At 42.1% G+C, this 19754-nt stretch overlaps 1 protein-coding gene across 1 annotated transcript in view; it reads left to right on the top strand.

The window, feature by feature from the left end:
* The window catches only part of KIFAP3 (kinesin associated protein 3), a 249844-nt gene that overhangs the window by 42201 nt on the left and 187889 nt on the right, over positions 1–19754 (top strand). The window contains exons 8-9 of the mRNA XM_030206053.1: positions 865–963; positions 3677–3855. Coding sequence (XP_030061913.1) covers positions 865–963; positions 3677–3855 — 278 coding nt within the window. The remainder of the gene's footprint in view (positions 1–864; positions 964–3676; positions 3856–19754) is intronic.

The raw sequence follows: 19754 nt of genomic DNA on the forward strand, positions 1-19754 counted from the left end.
AAATCTCCACAGAGGGCAGAATATATATCATCTATCTTTGACTTGTGTTCGAAAGAGGTGGTATATCAAATGAATCAAATGAATAAACGATAATTTAACACTCCCAATTCCAACAACCTAAACCTATTCAGTTACTTTGCTGAAGAACTAGTTTATCCTTAAGAAAATGTTCTAAATGCATAAGGTCTTAAAACACACAAACGTATTGCTTCCATATGTGACCAAGCATTTGCACGGACATCTTAAGAAAAAAGTGAAACCTACAGCAAGGACTTTAGGCTTTAAAGACAAAAAAGCCTTCAGCCTCTGCTGTGTCTGCTGTGCTACATCAGGAAAAAATAGTTACTACCTGGCCAAGAAAAGGAACACTCTCCTTAGAAAAATAAAGTTTACAAAATGCTTTCTTCTCAATCTCAGTAATAATTGGCTTTTTAACAAGCAATTATTGGCAGTAATTAGAATTAATAAAAATGTACACATGTAAATTTAGACATGAGTCAAAAAAGTGGGCGTGGAAATGGGAGGTTCATGGGCAGATCGGGGACGTTCCTTTCAGTCATACACGTAATTATAGAATAAGGTGGGATCCATGTCTAATTCAGGCATGAGCATTTGCATTACATTTCAATTGGTGTAAATAGCCATGCCTAAATGTAGTTGTGGTTCCTTGAGCATAAGTGCTATTCTATAAACCACGCCAACTTTAATCATTGTTTATAGAAGAGCGCTGAGCAGGATTTTTTCCATGCTGATTTTTTTAAGGTGCTATATATAGAATTTTTAGTCCTAAATGTTTAGAATGTGAGCATTGTGTTTTCAATATTCCCCTGCTTTGCCACAGGTATTTTCCTTAACTGCGCTTACTCGATGAAGATCTAGAGAATCAAACACTAAAAAAGGAGTATGAGAAAACATTCAAGAAGTACCAGGGGCTGGTTGTGAAACAGGAACAGTTACTGCGAGGTACTGTGCAGCATTCTGAGGAGGTGCCGCTCATAAGCAGTTCATTAGGGTTTAACCCTCCTGATAAGGCAGTCAGGCTTTCTCATGTAATTGGTCTCCACAACCTGCAATGGCAAAATCTCCCTTACTAGAAGCAGCAGGAAGGTATGTTTATAAGACTAAAGATGAGGAGTGTTTGGTGGTGTCTTAATCTCCTTTTGACACAGAGAAAGAAGAAAATGTAGATAAATGTAGCATTTATTTAAAAAAATGGAGTCTCCAACTGGTAATTCTGTGTTCAGAATATTCCTGTATAGCTAGACGTGTCACCTTTTTATCTGAAATATTGAATCTACCTTTAGGAAAGATACAGTAGAGCAATCTCTTGTTTTATAGCAGCTCAAGTAACTGAATCTACTTTTTGAGGCATAAATTTTGATGTATGAAATGAAGACTTGTTATAAGAGAAGAACAACATGAACAAAGAACATGAAAAGAAGTAAATCAAAAGTGACTGATAAAATGCTGATCAACTTTATTTATTCATTCATTGGAATTTATTGTCCGCCTTTATGAAGAGATTCACCCAAGGCGGTGTAAAGCAGTTGTAGTTTAACATAAACAACTACTACTACTTATCATTTCTATAGCGCTACAAGATGTACGCAGTGCTGTACACTTGAACATGAAGAGATAGTCCCTGCTCGACAGAGCTTACAATCTAAATAGGAAAGACAAACGGGACAAATAAGAGATAAGGGACTAACTAATGTGAGAATGATAAAATACGGGTACTTAACAAGTGAGTAAGGGTTAGGAGTTAAAAGCAGCATCAAAAAGGTGGACCGTTAACCTAGATTTGAAGACGGCCAGAGATGGAGCTTGACGTACTGGCTCAGGGAGTCTATTCCAGGCATACAGTGCAGCAAGATAAAAGGAATGGAGTCACAGAGTTAGCGGTGGAGGAGAAGAGTGCAGATAAGAGAGCATCTACTCAGTGAACAGAGTTCCCGGGGAAGAGTGTAGGGAGAGGTAAGAGTGGAAAGGTACTGAGGAGCTGCAGAGTGAATGCACTTGTAAGTCAATAAGAAGAGTTTGAATTGTATGCAGAAACAGATAGGAAGCCAGTGAAGTGACTTGAGGAGAGGGCTATTATGTTAACAGCATAACAATAGTAAAATAACCAAGTATAAACATAAATACAATAAATGAGGTAAATTTGAAAACAGTAAATTGAAACATAATATAACTACCACGAAACAGTATCAAAAATATACACGTTTAACACCACTGGAATTCAAATACCAGAGAGATAATACAATGTTAGCATAATACTAATTTTTAGGTTGATCTAATGCTGTTGATAGAAGAAACACACTGCAAATGCAGACTTCTACATATGTAGAAAAATTTGTAGAGATACTACTTATTGTACAGGAATATTGTAGAGGTACATTCCTGGATTTACTTGGTTTCTAAAGGAAGACCTGGGAAAATAGGTTCTAAATATGGAAGTCTGATAAATAGAAAAATCAGAGGGACATCTCTTCTGCACATTGAAAAATTGTTGTTGCATGGGTAGTTAGCACTACCAGGATTTAATGCTATGAGCCATCAGAGTTTTCTTCTAACCAGCAGTACTTGACAGGTCTGTAGGAATATTGCTTGTAACACTAGTGCTAATTGTGTGCCTGAGTCTGAAGAATTATTTGGCTGTCTTTTGAACTGGGCTAGTAGCCCACTGGATCTTAAGATTTCATAGTAAACAATTCCTGCTACATGAAGCTTACAGTTAAATAAAGACAGGCAAAACTTGTATGGGAGGAGTCTTTGAGATAAAACAGAGAGGCCAATTGCAGAGAGGAAAGTGGATGGAAGATGCTGTTCTTGCAGCTGCTGTGGTGGGAAGGGGTAGACCATTACATTTGGCCCCTGGGATATAATGTAAATTTGGACAATGTTTATGACTATTGAAAGATTTTCCTTTTCCAGTTTTCCATGTTCTAAATAAGCAAATGCATTGGAAAACTGTTAATCTTCATAGTTTGACAAATATATATAGAACGTTGTTAAATATTGATAAAGGTTCATTCACAAGAAATTGTAAAGAGATTTCTGCTCACAATTTAAATTTTTGGCTCACAACCCACCATTCCTTAGAGGGAGCGTTGCTGATGGTATTCTATAAGTTGTGAGCATTACTTAATGGCATGCCTATGACACGCCCATGCTCCATCCATGGTAATGCCCCTCTGCAGTTATACAAATTGGATGCACTGTTTATAGAATAGTGCCTTGCACTTACGTAACTGCCAGTTATTAGCGCTAATTGTGCACGTAAATATTCTATAAATGTGGCACGCTATTGGTGCCAGCTTATAGAATGAGGGAGATTGTACATACATAATTTTATCAGAACATTGTGCAAATTTCTCACTTGTATTGCAAGATGTGGAGACCTAATTTGATATAATGCCCCTCTTCTTACCAATTTTCCTTATTGCCTTTGTTATAAAATACCTATTTTTTCAGTTGTTTTCCAATTTAACTATTGCAGTACTGTTGAGTTTGCGTTTTATGTTCAATCATTAGATTTGTACCAAGGCTTTCAGCTGGGCTGAATCTTTCTACAATTGGTCTCTACCTTCGTATTAATACTGTGCTTTTATTTACAAAATTAGAGTGCATATGCCTTCCTTGACCCCCTTCCCCCCATGTGTCTCTTGTCCGATAGTTGCACTTTATTTGCTACTGAATCTTGCTGAAGATACTCGAACTGAACTGAAGATGAGAAACAAGAACATTGTACACATGCTAGTGAAGGCCCTGGATCGAGAGAACTTCGAGCTGCTCATCCTGGTGGTGTCCTTTCTCAAGAAGCTCAGTATATTTATGGAGAACAAAAATGACATGGTAGGTCCTGCAGAGCATTACGTGACTGCTGAGGGAAGGAGAAGGCTGTGCTGACAATAAATTGGTCTGTAGTCTACTGTGATGCTGCTGAGGGAAGGGAAAGGAAGGGTCTGAGATTTCATGGAAAATTTTTAGGGTGATCTAATGCTGTTGATAGAAGAAACACACTGCAAATGCAGACTTCTACATATGTAGAAAAGTTTGTTATTGGAATGGAGCCTTCAGGACCAGCATACATAGTTAGGATACTTGCAATATTTATGCACCCTGTGTCCTCTTTCTCGTCTTTCTCATCTATGATAGTGATTGTTTACTCCAAATTTACTGGCCTTTACTTTCTCATAATAATTCTACTACTAATAATCTCTGTTAGTTTTGGTCCCCAGAAGTCAGATGTCAGCTTCGGCTTTCGTCTGGTTCTGGGCTCTTTTCTTTGGTCCTGGGTCCACTTCTCAGGGGCAGTGGGTTTTGTAGCACAATAGTACAACACAGGGCTATGGCTTGGACAAAGGTATTTTATATAGAATAAGGCTTACAGCACTTAGAGCAGAAATGTATTACATCTCCTTCTGTGTGTCTCAAGATCTTTGTTCCTCTGATTCGGTATTTGTGTCAGTTCATGAATGAGTGTCTGTCCTTCTGTCGGGCTGAAGGGAGGGGTGTATCCTGTGTCTGAATGTGGGGATATCTGAAGGTGTGTGTGTGTCTGAGTGTATGTGTTTGTCTGGAGGGGGGGGGGGGGGGTAAGTGTCTAGGTGTGTGTGTGTGTCCTGTGTCCCTCTCTGGGTTTAAATATCTGAATTCTTTTTTCCCAGCACCAGCCTGTTATAATTTGGTTTGTTTGATCTGATGTCTCCTGATTGATTACCAGAGAGGTGTGGATTCCTTTGAAGGTCCAGTTCTCAAAGATAGCTTTTCTGGCTACCCTTTGTCAACTAATCCATCAGACTAATTAATCCTATCAGTTAGAGAGACATCATATCTACCTACAGTGACATCACCAGGGATCACACCAGGAGGGGAGGAATGTCAGAGCTGCTTGCATTGTTTCCCAGAGGCCTCTAGTGAACTCTCTGGGTAGGCCCTGACTCTTCAGTTAGGCTTTCAGGTTGGGCGCTGCACAGCAAACTATAATGCGGACAATCTCCATCTCCCCTGCTTCCAACATCTTGACAAATGTGTCCTCCTTATTATACATATCCTTCCTTATCCAGGTCTTCTTTCTCTGTTCTAAGGATAATGGAGGACTTGGGAAACATCTTCCCACTCCCTGGGATAATGTCTCTGTACATTTTTGCAGTTAATCGGTGGTGCGTTTCTCACTGCTAATTTTGCCTGATTCTCTCTAAACCTCTCAATCATTTGCTTTGCGATACTTGGTCTTTTACTTTTTATTATGTGAGCTGTCTTGGATCGCTCTGATTTTTATTTTGAAAATCAGTGTCCTCAATTGCTGCATTCTTGTATTGACTTCTGGTAATTTTTAGAATCTAAGCTACTAGAGATATCTCCATGGCATTGCTAATGTTACTTTGTGATGGCTTTTTCTGTTTTCTTTCACTCTCTTTATGATGGGAATTGTGAAAGTCACCATTTCTTTTATTTTATTTATTTGTTACATTTGTATCCCACATTTTCCCACCTATTTGTAGGCTCAATGTGGCGGAGAGGCCTTTGCAGGCTCCAGTATGAACAAATACAGGGTGATGATGTGGTAAGATCAAGTTCATGTGGCACAGCCACATTAGGGAATTGGAGAACGGAAGAGTTTTGTGTTATGTCCATTACGTGCTTTAGTTTGGTTGTGTTGCAGAGATTAGGCATTTAAGTTGGATCGGTAGGGTATGCTTTTTTAAACAGGTTGGTTTTTAGTGATTTCCGGAAGTTTAGGTGGTCGTAAGTCATTTTCAAGGCTTTTGGTAATGCGTTCCACAGTTGTGTGCTTATGTAGGAAAAACTAGATGCGTAAGTTGTTTTGTATTTAAGTCCTTTGTAGCTTGGGTAGTGCAGATTTAGGTAAGATCGTGTTGATTCAGATGTATTTCTAATTGGTAAGTTGATCAAGTCTGTCATGTAACTTGGGGCTCCTCTGTAGATGATTTTGTGAACCAGGGTGCAGATTTTGAAGGCGATGCGTTCTTTGATTGGGAGCCAGTGTCGTTTTTTGCAGAGGAGTTTTGCGCTTTCAAATTGCGTTTTACCAAATATAAGCCTAGCTGCCGTGTTTTGAGTGGTCTGAAGTTTCTTTATGGTTTGTTCTTCACATCCCGCATAAATTCCATTGCAGTAATCTAAGTGGCTTAGTACCATCGATTTGTATCAGGTTGCGAAATGTTTCCCTCGGGAAGAATTGCTTCACTCGTTTGACTTTCCACATTGAGTGGAACATTTTCTTTGTTATGGATGCCATTTGGCTCTCTAGTGTTAAGTTGCGGTCCATTGTAACGCCGAGGATTTTCAAGCTGTCTGAGATAGGGTGTGATCTGGGGTGTTGATACTTGTGGGGATGCCCACGTTGTGTTGGGATGAGAAGATGAGACTATGAATTTTTTCTTTATTGAGTTTTAGTTGAAATGCATTTGTCCATGAATCCATGATGTTCAGGCCGAGCTTGATTTCGTTGGTGATTTCTATCAGTTTGGTTTTGTTAGGAATGTATATTGTGACATCGTCTACATAGATGAAAGGGTTAAGGCCATGGTTGGATAGGGACTTGGCAAGTGGAGTCATCATTAAGTTGAATAGGATCGGTGATAGTGGTGATCTTTGTAGTACTCCACAGTCTGCTTTCCACTGTGATATGTTTGAATTTGATTTTACTTGATATGTTCTTGTGGTTAGGAAGCCCTTGATCCAGTTAAGTAAGTTTCCACCAATCCCGAAATTATCTAGTAATCTTATTAATAAATTATGGTTTACCATGTTAAATGTACTAGACATGTCGAATTGGAGGAGAAGGATGTTTTTGCCTGTTGCTATTTCCTGCTTGAATTTGGCTAGAAGAGTGAGTAATACTGTTTCCGTGCTGTGGAGGGGGCGAAAGCCTGACTGTGATTCGTGTAATATTGAGAATTTGTTTATGTAATCTGTAAGTTGTTTGATTACCATGCTTTCCATCAGTTTGGCCACCAACGGGATAGTAACATAGTAGATGACGGCAGAAAAAGACCTGTATGGTCCATCCAGTCTGCCCAACAAGATAAACTCATATGTGTATACCTTACCTTGATTTGTACCTGCCTTTTTCAGGGCACAAGACCATACAAGTCTGCCCAGCAGTATTTCCTGCCTCCCAACCACCAGTCCCGCCTCCCATCACTGGCTCTGGCACAGACCATATAGGTCTGCCCTCCACTATCCTCGCCTCCCAACCACCAACCTCTCTTCCCCCACCTGCTCCGCCACCCAATTTTGGCTAAGCTTCTGAGGATTCATTCCTACTGCATAGGATTCCTTTATGCATATCCCACGCATGTTTGAATTCCGTTACCGTTTTCATCTCCACCACCTCCCGCGGGAGGGCATTCCAAGGATAGATGCTACTGGACAGTAGTTAGTGATTTCATTTGTTTTTTTCTTGGTATCTTTTGGTATTGGGGTGAGTAGGATACTACCATTTTCCTTAGGGAAGAGGCCTTGCTGATGCATGTAATTTAGGTGGGATGTGAGGTTCGCTATGAAACGGTCAGGGGCGGATTTCATTAGGTAGCTGGGACAGGTATCTAGTTTACAGTGAGTGTTGGAAAACCTACTAATCGCCTGGGTAACTGTTTCGACAGTAAGGAGAGCGAAGTTTGACCAGGTCCGATCTGCTGGGTATTCTCCAATGGTTGGGACCACTTCATTAAGGAAGTTTTCAATGTCGGTGTGGTTCTGAGGTAGCGTTTTGCGTAACATAGTAAGTGACGGCAGATAAAGACCTGTATGGTCCATCCAGTTTGCCCAACAAGATAAAACTCATTTACATGCTATGCGATACTTTATATGTATACTCGAGTTTGATTTATCCTTGCCATAATCAGGGCAAAGACTGTAGAAGTCTGCCCAGCACTGTTCTTGTACTAAAATTTCTGAAGTTAACGTCGAAGCCCCTTAAAATTTATTTATTTTATTGCATTTGTATCCCACATTTTCCCACCTATTTGCAGGCAAAATGTGGCTTACATAGTTTTAATAGCATAGTCATTTCAGGATATCAGATACAGTTAGTATTGTGTAAAGATTAAGTAGGGAAGAGAGAGGAAAGAAGGGATTGATTAGGGTAGTTATAGAAGGTGGACTTTCATAACTGAGTAGGTTGGTGGGGTGGTTTAGTGAGGTTATCGATTATCGGTTCTCATTGTAGGTTTTGTTGAAGAAGTGTGTCTTCAGAGCTTTGCGAAAGGTGGTTATTTCGTTGATTGTTTTCAGGTCTGTAGGTAATGCATTCCATAGCTGTGTGCTCCTGTAAGAGAAGGTAGTGGCATGCACCAGCTTGTATTTTAGTCCTTTACAGCTGGGGGGGCGTAGGTTGAGAAATTTGCGGGATGATCTTGTGGCGTTTCTGGGAGGTAGGTCCATGAGGTTTAGCATGTGTATTGGGGCATCTGCGTGAATGATTTTGTGTACAATTGTGCAGATCTTGAATGCAATTCGTTCCTTGAGTGGGAGCCAGTGGAGTTTCTCTCTTAAGGGTTTTGCCTCTGCCAACAACTTTGTCTGGGAGCTCCATGCCCTGTAAGTTTTCTTTTTCTTTCACGTTCTCTGTGCTTGTTGGCTACCCTGGCAGAAACAGTTAAACGCCGCTCCTCGTGTGATAGGTCCCAGTGGGTTGGAAGGGCCACAGGCAGTTATTTTGGCAGGCTGTGTGGTACCTCCCTCGAAGTGTATGACCATGGCCACTGCCTTGAAGTGCCAGTACACTTTTTTTCTTGAAACCTGTTGCCACGACTGTGTCAGTTGGCGGGGAATTTTTCTGCGGGTGCCTTGCAGAGACTGGATATGTCTGCATTCAGGGATTTAAGACAGGACTCCTTAGATACACCTCTTTCCTCAGAATTTGTTCTTTTAATGCATCAGGCATTTTTATTAGAGACCTCTATCCTTCCAGCCCACTGTTTTCCCCATCCCCACCCTTCTGTGGTTTTGTCTGACAACAGCCTAAACGGGCCCATCTGGAAGTTAAGAGGGAGGTGAATGAAATTTCTTTACCCTCAGAACTTGGGTCAGATATTTCCCCTCTCTGTGGCTTAAAGGTCAACCTGATTACTTGGTATTTTGCAACAGACTGAAAACCAGGGCTTTTTTCAAGGGGGTACTTGGGGGTACTGAGTACTGGCACCTTTTCCATTGTCTGCTAAATTTCACCCATATACCCTAAGTTTTAATGAAAGAGCTCAGGCTCTACACACCTTGCCTTGTCATAGGTTCTCTGACTGGTTGCAGGGGGGCCTGGTTATTGTGGGGTGGGTCCCTGAGTGATCATCCCACCCCCTGAAGGGTGGCCTAGCATTTGAGTACCGGCACCTTTTTTGCTAGAAAAAACGCACTGCTGAAAACTATCCTCTTTGAGAGATTTCTATTCAATGATGGGAATGTGTTAGACTGTAATTGGTCATCAGTGGTTTATTATTTGGTTCTTATTTGTGCTACTCTGCTCTTACTTGATATTTTGTTTATGGTATTGTAAACCTTGCCTGTCGTTTTATTTGTTGTAAGCCATATTGAAGAGTATGTTTGGGATAATGTGGGATATAAATGTCAAAATAAATAAATACCCCTCGCTGTCTGACCTTTTGGAGGAAAGTGAGCTTCCTTCCCTGATTACAACATCTTTGGAGGTTTTTAACATCTCTTCTCCTGAACCCCTCAGTTCAGAGGCGACCTCTTATCTATTTATTTATTTATTTATAGCATTTGTATCCCACGTTTTCCCACCAATTTGCAGGCTCAATGTGGCTTACATTTGCCATAATGGCGGTTGCCATTTCCGGGTAAAAGAATTACAAATGGTATTGCATTAAGGTGCATATGTACATAGTAACATACATGGAACATAATATATATGGAACAAATCATGATTTATATATATACCATGTGCATACATATATGGTAAAGAAGAATACATTATGGTATTGCATAAAGGTTCCTGAGTAATAAATTGGATTGTAACATACATTAGATCATCGACTATAGAGAGATCCTATTCGACATAAGGTTTAAAGTGGTAATGCTTGATCATTAATAGCAAAGAGTTTAAGCAGTCATGCGATAACAGTTTGGTTTTGTATAGATCGTGTATAATGTTATTATTTAGTATTTAAGATGGATGTTTATGGTATGCCTTCTTGAAAAGATCTGTTTTCAGTAGCCTTCGGAAGATGGTTAGGTCTTGCGTTGTTTTTATGGCTTTCAGTAGTGCGTTCCATAGCTCTGTGCAGATGTATGAGAAACTGGTCGCATATGTGGATTTATATTGTAGCCCTTTACAGTTAGGATAGTGGAGATTGAGGAATGTGCATGATGATCTTTTTGCGTTCCTAATAGGCAAGTCTATAAGGTCTGACATGTAGGTCAGGGCTTCCCCGTAGACAATTTTGTGGACCAGGGTGCAAACTTTGAACGCGATTTGTTCTTTTAGTGGGAGCCAGTGTAGTTTTTCTCTTAGGGGTTTGGCGCTTTCGTATTTTGCTTTCCCAAATATGAGTCTGGCTGCTGTGTTTTGAGCGGTTTGAAGCTTTAATGATTTGTTCTTTGCATCCAGCATAAATGGCATTGCAGTAGTCTAGATGACTTAGCACCATTGATTGTACTAGGCTACGGAATACTTCCCATTGGAAGAAAGGTTTGATTCTTTTAAGTTTCCACATTGAGTAGAACATTTTCTTTGCTGTATTTTTCGCATGGTCTTCAAGTGTGAGATTTCGGTCAATTGTGACTCCCAGAATTTTCAGGCTATCTGAGACCAGAAGTGTGTAGTCTGAGGTGTTTATGGTACTGGGTTTGTTTGTGTTGTATTGTGAGGACAGGATGAGACATTGTGTTTTTTCTGCGTTTAGCTTTAGTTGGAATGTGTCCATTGATGAGTTCATTATTTGGAGGCTGTGTGTGATTTCATTTGTGATTTCGGTTATGTCTTGTTTGAACGGGATGTATATCGTGACATCATCAGCATAGATGTACGGGTTGAGTCCTTGGTTGGATAGCGATTTGGCTAAAGGTGTCATCATTAAGTTAAAAAGGGTTGGTGAGAGCGGTGATCCTTGTGGTACTCCACATTCAGGTTTCCACGGTGTTGACGTTTTAGAGCTGGAAATCACTTGATAAGTTCTTGCTGTTAAGAAACCTTTAAACCATCTTAGTATGTTTCCTCCAATCCCGAAGTAGTCTAGGATGTTTGGGAATATTTGGTGGCTGACCATGTCGAACGCGCTGGACATATCAAATTGTAGGAGTAGCACATTGTTTCCAGTTGCAATTAGTTGTTTAAATTTGGTTATGAGAGTGGTTAGCACTGTTTCAGTACTATGGTTGGATCAAAATCCTGACTGTGATTCATGTAATATTGTGAATTTGTTTCGGTAATTGGTGAGTTGCTTGGTTACCATACTTTCCATTAGTTTTACTATCAGGGGGATGGATGCTACTGGTCGATAGTTGGTTGTGTCATTTAATTTTTTTCTTTAAGTCTTTGGGTATGGGTATAAGTAATATATTTCCTTTGTCATTGGGGAAAAGTCCGTGTTGTAACATGTAGTTCAGGTGTGACGTAAGGTCTGTTATGAAGAGTTTGGGGGCGAACCTTATTAGGCTGCTGGGGCAAATATCCAGTTTGGAGTGGGTTTTGGAGAATTTGTTGAGTGCTTGAGTGATGGTTTCTTCGGTTAGCAGATCGAAGTCATTCCAGGTTCGGTCTGCTGGGTATTCACCAGGAGTAGGGTCCAGGCAATCCATAAATGTTTCGTGATCAGTGGTATTGAGTGGTAATGTGGATCGAAGTTTTATAATTTTCTCATTGAAGTATTTGGCAAGTTGGTCTGCTGATGGGGTGTCTGTGCTGGCTGTGGTAACCGGTGTGGTGTCTATTAGTTTATTCACGAGTTGGTAGAGTTTATGTGCGTCTTTGTAGTCTGGTCCTATTTTGGTTTTGTAGTATGTTCTTTTGGTTTGTCTTATTGTATATTTGTATTTTCTTTGCATTTGTTTCCAAGCTTTGAGTGTATGTTCATTTTTTGTTTTTTGCCATGCACGTTCGAGTCTCCTAACTTGTGTTTTTAGTTTTTTCAGTTCAGAAACCACCTAAAATGTTTCATAGTCATGTTGGTATGTGGGTGGTTATCTTAGTGCCAAGTTTCCAAGTTTATTTAAAATTTGCTTTATGAGCGGCATATCAATTTGAGCGGTTAGCAATAATAATAAAAACAATAATCTTAAGAGAAAAGAATGCTTTCATAGACAGGAAAGAGAGAGAAGAAAGCACACACTGAGCCCGCAAATAGGTGGGAAAATGTGGGATACAAATGCAAATAAATAAATAAATCATATCAGCAGATACAAGAGAGCCCACACAGTGAATTGGGAATCACTGAAAAAAGGAAGGTGGCTTACCAAAAGCAGCTGTAAATTAAAAAAAAAAAAAAGTGTTCAGTTATTTCTTAAAAAGTGGTAAGGATGTTGCTAGATGTACATCTAATGGCAATGTATTCCATAAATTTGGACCAGGAACGTGAAATGATTTAATGTGCAATAAAGTAGAAGTGACTACCCGAAACAAGGAAACTGCAAGTTGGTTCTGTGAAGCTGACCTTAACGTTTTTACTGGAACGTAGGGGACCAACTGACTTGAAAGATAAGGAGTTTGAAAGGTGATTGTGTTATAAACCAAAAGAAGATTCTTAAAAGTTATCCTGTAGTTAACAGGGAGCCCCAGTGCTTGTCCATCAACAGGGGGGTGATATTATATTTTGTAGAATTTGTCAATTTAACCGCTAAATTTTGAACTGATTGTAAACATTTAATGTTGGGTAGTCGCAGACCATGATATGATATATTATGGTAATCCAGTCAGCTAAGCACAGATGAATGGAGCAGAACTCAAGCTGAAACAGAGAAAAGATGGCAAACTGAATAAAGAATTGAAGTTTGTAGAAACTTCTATTTATAACAGCAGAAATCTGGGGCCTCAAATTTTGGTCCAGTATGACAGTGGGATACCCCTGATGCTGGTTTTGTGTGGCCAGGGCTATGTCTCAGCTTTACCTTCTTCCTTCTCAGGAGTTTAGAGTTCTTGCAGTTGTCTGAAAGTATACTCTTTTGTCATTGTAATAATCAAGAAATTACTCTTCCTGTGGAGGGTGAAACAGCTCTCAAGGACGTCCAGGATCAGAAGCTGGAATCCTCCCTTAAGCTGTCCTTTGAGGTGGCAGCTTTGTGTTTACAGACCACAGTTTGTGGCTTCTACATGGCCCATGCTTACTTGAATTGGTTTCAGAAAGCATCTATGGATGAGGATTTGGTGCAGTCCCTGCGTTCTCTGGATGCCAGATTGGGGCAGATGCAGCCTCCAAATCCAGACGCTTAGCTGCTTTTTTGCGGGAAGCTTCTCTTTGGTAAGGATTTAGAGAAATTTGTCAAAGATGTAGGTGAGTCTAAAGACCTGCGCTTGCCAGAGGATAAATCTAAGGCTCTGTTTCATTCATCTCGGCCTTGTGTTTTATTTCGGTATTCAGGGAAGTCTGGCTCATTTCAGAGGTCATGCTTACAACAGAAGCAGCAGTCTTTTTAAAACGTCCCTCAGCTTCCAAGGCCAGGGTGGCGCCAGCCGCCTGTGCTGCCCAGTGATGGGTTGCAGGTCCATTCTTCATGGGTCCTCATTGGAGGAAGTCTCTCCATCTTCCTTTGAGGAGTGTGCCAAAATCGTGTCAGACTAATGGGTTTTAAATATGATCTGAGATGGCTACAAATTGGAGTTTGCTTGTCCTGTATGTGTTGCATTATGCAGATAATTTGAAAATTGGCCATTATAGCTCTGAACAGTCTTTATGCCAGATTGTTCACCACATCATCAGTTCGTAATCCTCAACTTTTTGAGTGTTTGAGTTACCTGGTTTTCTGTTGTGAAGTTTCATAACTCACTGGACATTCTGTTTCTTTATTTCTGCATGACTTAGTTCTGAAATCATTTCAGATTTTCCTGGCTTTCTGCTGTTTGTTTTCTAACCGTAATTCTTCTTATGTGAACATCATACTGATTTTCTGCAATTCTGTCTTGGTCTTTTCAAACCTTACAGATTTTAAACATTAATTTCAGCATTGCACACTCGGTCATCTGAGGTTCTCTTGCATTTCCCTCGTGTATCTCTCTACACGTTTATTGCTGGGTCCTTTGGGCATATATAAATTTTGATTATTTTTTGTGTTCTGTGATTGTGTTTTGGCCTAAATTTTCTCACCTTGTTTTTTCAGTATTTCTGGAAAGTATGATTCTTTTTTGTCTGTCTGTGAGGTCAGTATTTCTTTTTTATTTTTAATCCAGATTTGAATATATCTCTCTATATAAAACGCACCTCCAACGTTCGAATGAAGCCTCTGTTCGCCAAAAGTGAAGGGGTGAGATCGCATTGTGTCTGCCCACGCCCACGCGTTCAAACGTGATGACGTCGAGGGCGGAGCAATGACACTCATCCAATCGCAACGTTCGGCAGCGAAGCGTCAGGGACAGGAGGCGGCGCTCTCAACGTCTAGCCTTCCTTCGCTGTTTTCCGCCTTCTTCTGACCTCACGGATGACCGTCAAAAGAAGGCGGAACACAGCGAAGGGAAACCTAGACGTCGGGAGCACCGCTCCTTCCCTGACGCTTCGCTGCCGGAACCGCACGGAGGTACATTTAAAAACAAGAAAAAAAAATAAAAACCATGTTGGGGGGAGCGAAGAGGGTGGCCACAAAAGAAAAACAATGGGAGCGGGAGGGCAGGGGAGAAACGACACCATGGATGCGAAGGGGGGGGGGAAGAAGAGGGCGGCCCAGGCTGGGACATGGGAGAGAGAGGAGCATGGATGCAAGGGGGGGTCATGGAAGGGAGACAGGGGACTTGCTGGAAAAGGATGAATGGAGGCGGCAGGGGACAGAGGAGCATGGATGGCATGGATTGGGAGGGCAGGGCTCAGGGAGAGAGGGCAATTGCTGGAAAGGGATGAATGGAGGGGGCAGGGGACAGAGGAGCATGGATGGGCATGGATTGGGAGGGCAGGACTCAGGGAGAGAGGGAAATTGCTGGATAGGGATGAATAGAGGGGACAGATGGGCATGGATGGATATGGATTGCAGGGCAGGCCTCAGGGAGAGAGGGCAATTGCTGGATAGGGAAAAATGGAGGGGCCAGGTGACAGATGAGCATGGATGGCCATGGATTGGAAGGGCAGGACTCAGGGAGAGGGGAATTGCTGGATAGGGATGAATGGAGGGCACAGATGGGCATGGATGCATATGGATTGCAGGGCAGGCCTCAGGCAGAGAGGGGAATTGCTGGATAGGGATGAATGGAGGGGCCAGGTGAAAGAGGAGCATGGATTGGAAGGGCAGGACTCAGGGAGAGGGGAATTGCTGGATAGGGATGAATGGAGGGGACAGATGGCCATGGATGGATATGGATTGCAGGGCAGGCCTCAGGCAGAGAGGGGAAATGCTGGATAGGGAAAAATGCAGGGGCCAGGTGACAAAGGAGCATGGATGGGCATGGATTGGAAGGGCAGGACTCATGGAGAGGGGAATTGCTGGATAGGGATGAATGGAGGGGACAGATGGCCATGGATGCATATGGATTGCAGGGCAGGCCTCAGGGAGACAGCGGAATTGCTGGATAGGGATGAATGGAGGGGCCAGGTGACAGAGGAGCATGGATTGGACTCACACTTTCACTCTGACTCTCAAACACTCACTCTCACATACACTCTCCCAAACACACACTCCGAGGAAAACCTTGCTAGCGCCCGTTTCATTTGTGTCAGAAACGGGCCTTTTTTACTAGTTTCTCAATAAGAGGCATTCTTGTAAATAGCATATCATACAAGGAAAACACATATAAGGAAAAAAAATAACTCATCCAAATAGCAATACTTTACAGCCCTGTCATGGTTGTGGCCGTGCCATTATGTTCAGACCTACTATTTCTCTGTATCTAGCTCTGTGACCTCTCCAGTCTACCTTTTTCCCTGTTGTTCTTCCTGTTAGGCGAGCCTCGCTTTGCTGTCCCTGAAGCCAAGCCTGTCTTTGGTCTTCCTGTTTCTGCTTCATTTCCTACTTGTGACATCATCAGCCTACTCCTTTTTAAGGACCCAGGGAGCTTTCCTGTTTTTCCTTTGCAACAGGTCTATTTTTCTTTTTCTTGTTGTACTGTTGTTTGAGTCTGAGGAAACTGGTCTTCTTGCTATGCTGTATCTATGGGCACAGCCCTGAGCCCTGCGTGAGTGGTTTTGGTTTGAATCTGTATGGATTATCTCCCTGTTAGGTTTGCTCTCAAGCAAAGCCCTCTTCTGTTTCTCTGTGTGTGTTGTTCTGCTTTAAACCTGTATGGATTACTAGCTTGTTAACTTTGCTTCCAAGCAAAGCTCTGTTCTGGTTTGAATCTGAATAGAGTCCTTCCTTGTATTCTAGGTTCTCCAGCAAAGCCTGTTTTGTTGCCTTGTATGGTTTCCCTTGTTACCTTCACTGTTCAAAGAGCCGGTTGTTGCCAGCCCAGCTGCTTCCCTTGATTTACCTTGCTCCCATGCAGCTGGGTTGCTCTGTCTCTGCCTGCCTTTCCTTTCCCTTCCTGGCTGAGTTCTGGTAAGAACATTGGTTTTTTTTTTTTTTTTCCCGTTGTTTGCTTTAAACCTTTGACTGCAGTGTAAGCCCTGCTTCTTTCTGATGTGTTTTAGAAGCAGCCCTTCCCGTTAGCCTGCTTTAACTCTTTGCTGTGTTTATCTCCTGATTCTTGTGAGCATTGCTCCTTATCTGATCTGTGTATGTAAAGGCAGCTTTCCCTGTTAGCTTACTTTTCCCTTTGTGTCTAGTGTCTGTTATTTGACTCTGTGGCACAGCCTTGTGTATTCTTATGAGTGGTTTCCCTTTACTGTTGAGTCCTGTGTAGCCAGCCCTGTGTATTCCTATGAGTGGCTTCCCTTTTCCCTGAGAGCTGTATGGTACAGCCTAGAGTGTATTTCTATAGTTGGCTCCCCTTTACCCTTGAGTGCTGCGTCGCCAACCTTGTGTATTTCTATGAGTGGCTTCCCTTTTTCCTTGAGTGCCTAGTGGCACACCCTTGAATATGCCTTTGAATGGCTTCCCTCTTCCTTGAGTGCTGTATGATACAGCTTAGAGTGTTTCCTCATGAGTGGCTTCCCTTATCCTTGAGTTCTGTATGGCATAGTGTTCCTTTGTGTGGCCTTGTCTTGAGTTTTTCCTGTGTGCTTTCTGTTTGAGTTCTCTTTGTAAGATTTCTGGTTGTGTTTGAGTGGATTGCTTGTTTGTTTAGCTGTGACTACTAGCGCATTCTTGAGCAGTCTCTGTGTGACATGAGTGGGCCATTCTTCCGGTTAGCTGTGTCTACTAGCACAATCCTGTGCATCCCCTCTGTTTGAGTGGGTGGTTCTTCTGTTTGCTGTGACTACTAGCTCAGCCTTGAGCTGACTCTGTGTGGCATGAGTGGACAGCTCTTCCGTTTAGCTAGGACTACTGGCTCAGCCTTGAGCTACCTCTGTGTGTGATTTCTGTGTGACTTGGTTAGGATTATTCATTTATAGCTGTGGATCTAGCACAGCCCTGAGTGTCCTCTCTGTTTGGTTCTGTTTGTGCTTGAGTGGGCGGTTCTTCTGTTTAGCAGGGACTACTAGCCCAGCCTTGTGCTACCTCTCTGTGTGATGTCTGTTTGACTTGGTTAGAACTATTCATTTACAGCTAGGGTTCTAAGCCTAGTCCTGTGCTGCCTTCCTGTGTGGTTTTCTTATCTTTTACTTGTGGTTTCTACCATGTGAGTCTAAGTGGGGTTGTCTTTTTCCCCTTCAGTTTCTTTGTGCCTGTGTGTAGGGTCTTTTGACCCCTTGTTTGTGGCTCTGTTTAGTGCAGTGTGTGTGCACTGCTTGAATGGTACTTGCTCAAGAGATTCTGTTCTGTTTCTTTTCCCTTCCCTCTGGTATGATTCGGTTCCAGTTCAGCTGTGAGGCCCGTACACTTGGACTCTGTATGAGTGGGTTCCGGATTGGCCGTGAGGCCCACCTGAGTGGTCTGTCTCCTTTTTCTGGTGGTGCTTGTTGTTTGTCTTGAGTGTGCTGTGTCTATTTTCCATGTCTGGTATCCTGTTTGTATTCAGTGCCTGGTTCGCCTCTGTTCTGCACCCTCCAAGATGACTTGTCTGCTGCAGCCCAAGGGCTCACCATCCTGGGTTCCGTGATAAGCCCTCTATAATAATGGGTGAGCAGAATTCCACAATTCAAGGAAACCAAATCTAAAAGAAAACACGGGACTATATGATGAGGTTGCTAAATCTGTATCCAGTGCATATCAGTTACAAGGGAGTAAACCCCGTCTGCCATAATATACTCAGTATATCACTGATGTTAATTTATTTCAGTCTACAATGCTGGTTTATGATGACATCCAAAATGCACCATACTCTGTGACTGAAAGACTTATGCCTGTGTGCATCTATGAAGGACTCTTGACTGTGACCCTGACATATGTGGCTAAATCCAAAGGCATGTAGTAACCTTGGGCAAGGACAATTGGTTATTCAGCTCCAGACTGCTTGGAGCCCCAGAATTGGGGAAATATCCAAAATGATGTCAAAGACATTCTTGTGGTTCACCATAAGTATAACAATAGAGCACGGACTAATCACCTGCCAAGACTGCATCATGATTTCAAGGCCACTTCTGATAAGAACTTGTATAAAGATGCACCTACAGAAAGCACAAGGATTATCATCTACTGCACTTACCCAGAACACCAAAAATATCTACACTCTACATCACATGACCATGAAGCAGGCCATATTAATCTCGCATGTGGGTGTCTTCCACAGAGCCTGATGTGAAAAACGCTGCCCAGAATACTTTCCCTTTAAGATCTTAAGGCAGCGGGCAGGGGTCCAGCACAGTGCCCGGCGTCAAGGCAGGTGGAGACCCACTCGATGTACATCCACTACCAGTGTCGGCCACAGGCCTGGTAGCCATAGGGATCGACTCTTCCAATGTCTGTGCAGATACCAGTGCCGATGTCAACGATTTGGACCTAGCTCCAAAAATCTTCTCTCTTTGAGCCTTTCTGGACTTCTGGGTTCTTTTCTGCATACGCAAACAACACAATTTAGATGATTATGGTCTGGCCCCAAACACTGGATACGCAAGGAATGGGTATCAGCTCCAAAGATGGTCAGATTGCACCAGGTACAATGCTTAAAGCCACTGGGAACTTAGATGACATGGAAGGGAAAATGGACGAAGTGAAATTAAATGGCTCGTGATGAGATAATAAAATGAAACTTAATAACCACTAAGTTATAGGCTTTAATCACAATCTCTAACACATCAAATATATCGACAAAAAGTAGACCGTTCGTTCACTGTGTTTTCTCTTATTGTGAAGTCATGTAGAGAGGTGGGGGAAAAAAGTCTCATTAATCACCTGGTCATGTAAAGACCTTTACGGTGTTGAGTCTGATCTTCAACAAAAAAAACCCCTCCATCCATTTCCTGTGACTTAACTTGAAGTGTTTCAAAATAGGTGCATGCAACTCTCATGAGAGAGACTTGCATGCACTGCCTCCACTGCATGCAACTCTCAAAGAGTATTCATTGTGGATGTCCTGAAAATCTGACTGGCTGGTTAGCCCTCGGGTCAGGTTTGGGAACCACTGTCCTACACCATCACTTTAATTTAGTCTGTGA

This window comes from Microcaecilia unicolor, chromosome 6 (genome assembly GCF_901765095.1).
Source record: "Microcaecilia unicolor chromosome 6, aMicUni1.1, whole genome shotgun sequence".
Lineage (NCBI taxonomy): Eukaryota > Metazoa > Chordata > Amphibia > Gymnophiona > Siphonopidae > Microcaecilia > Microcaecilia unicolor.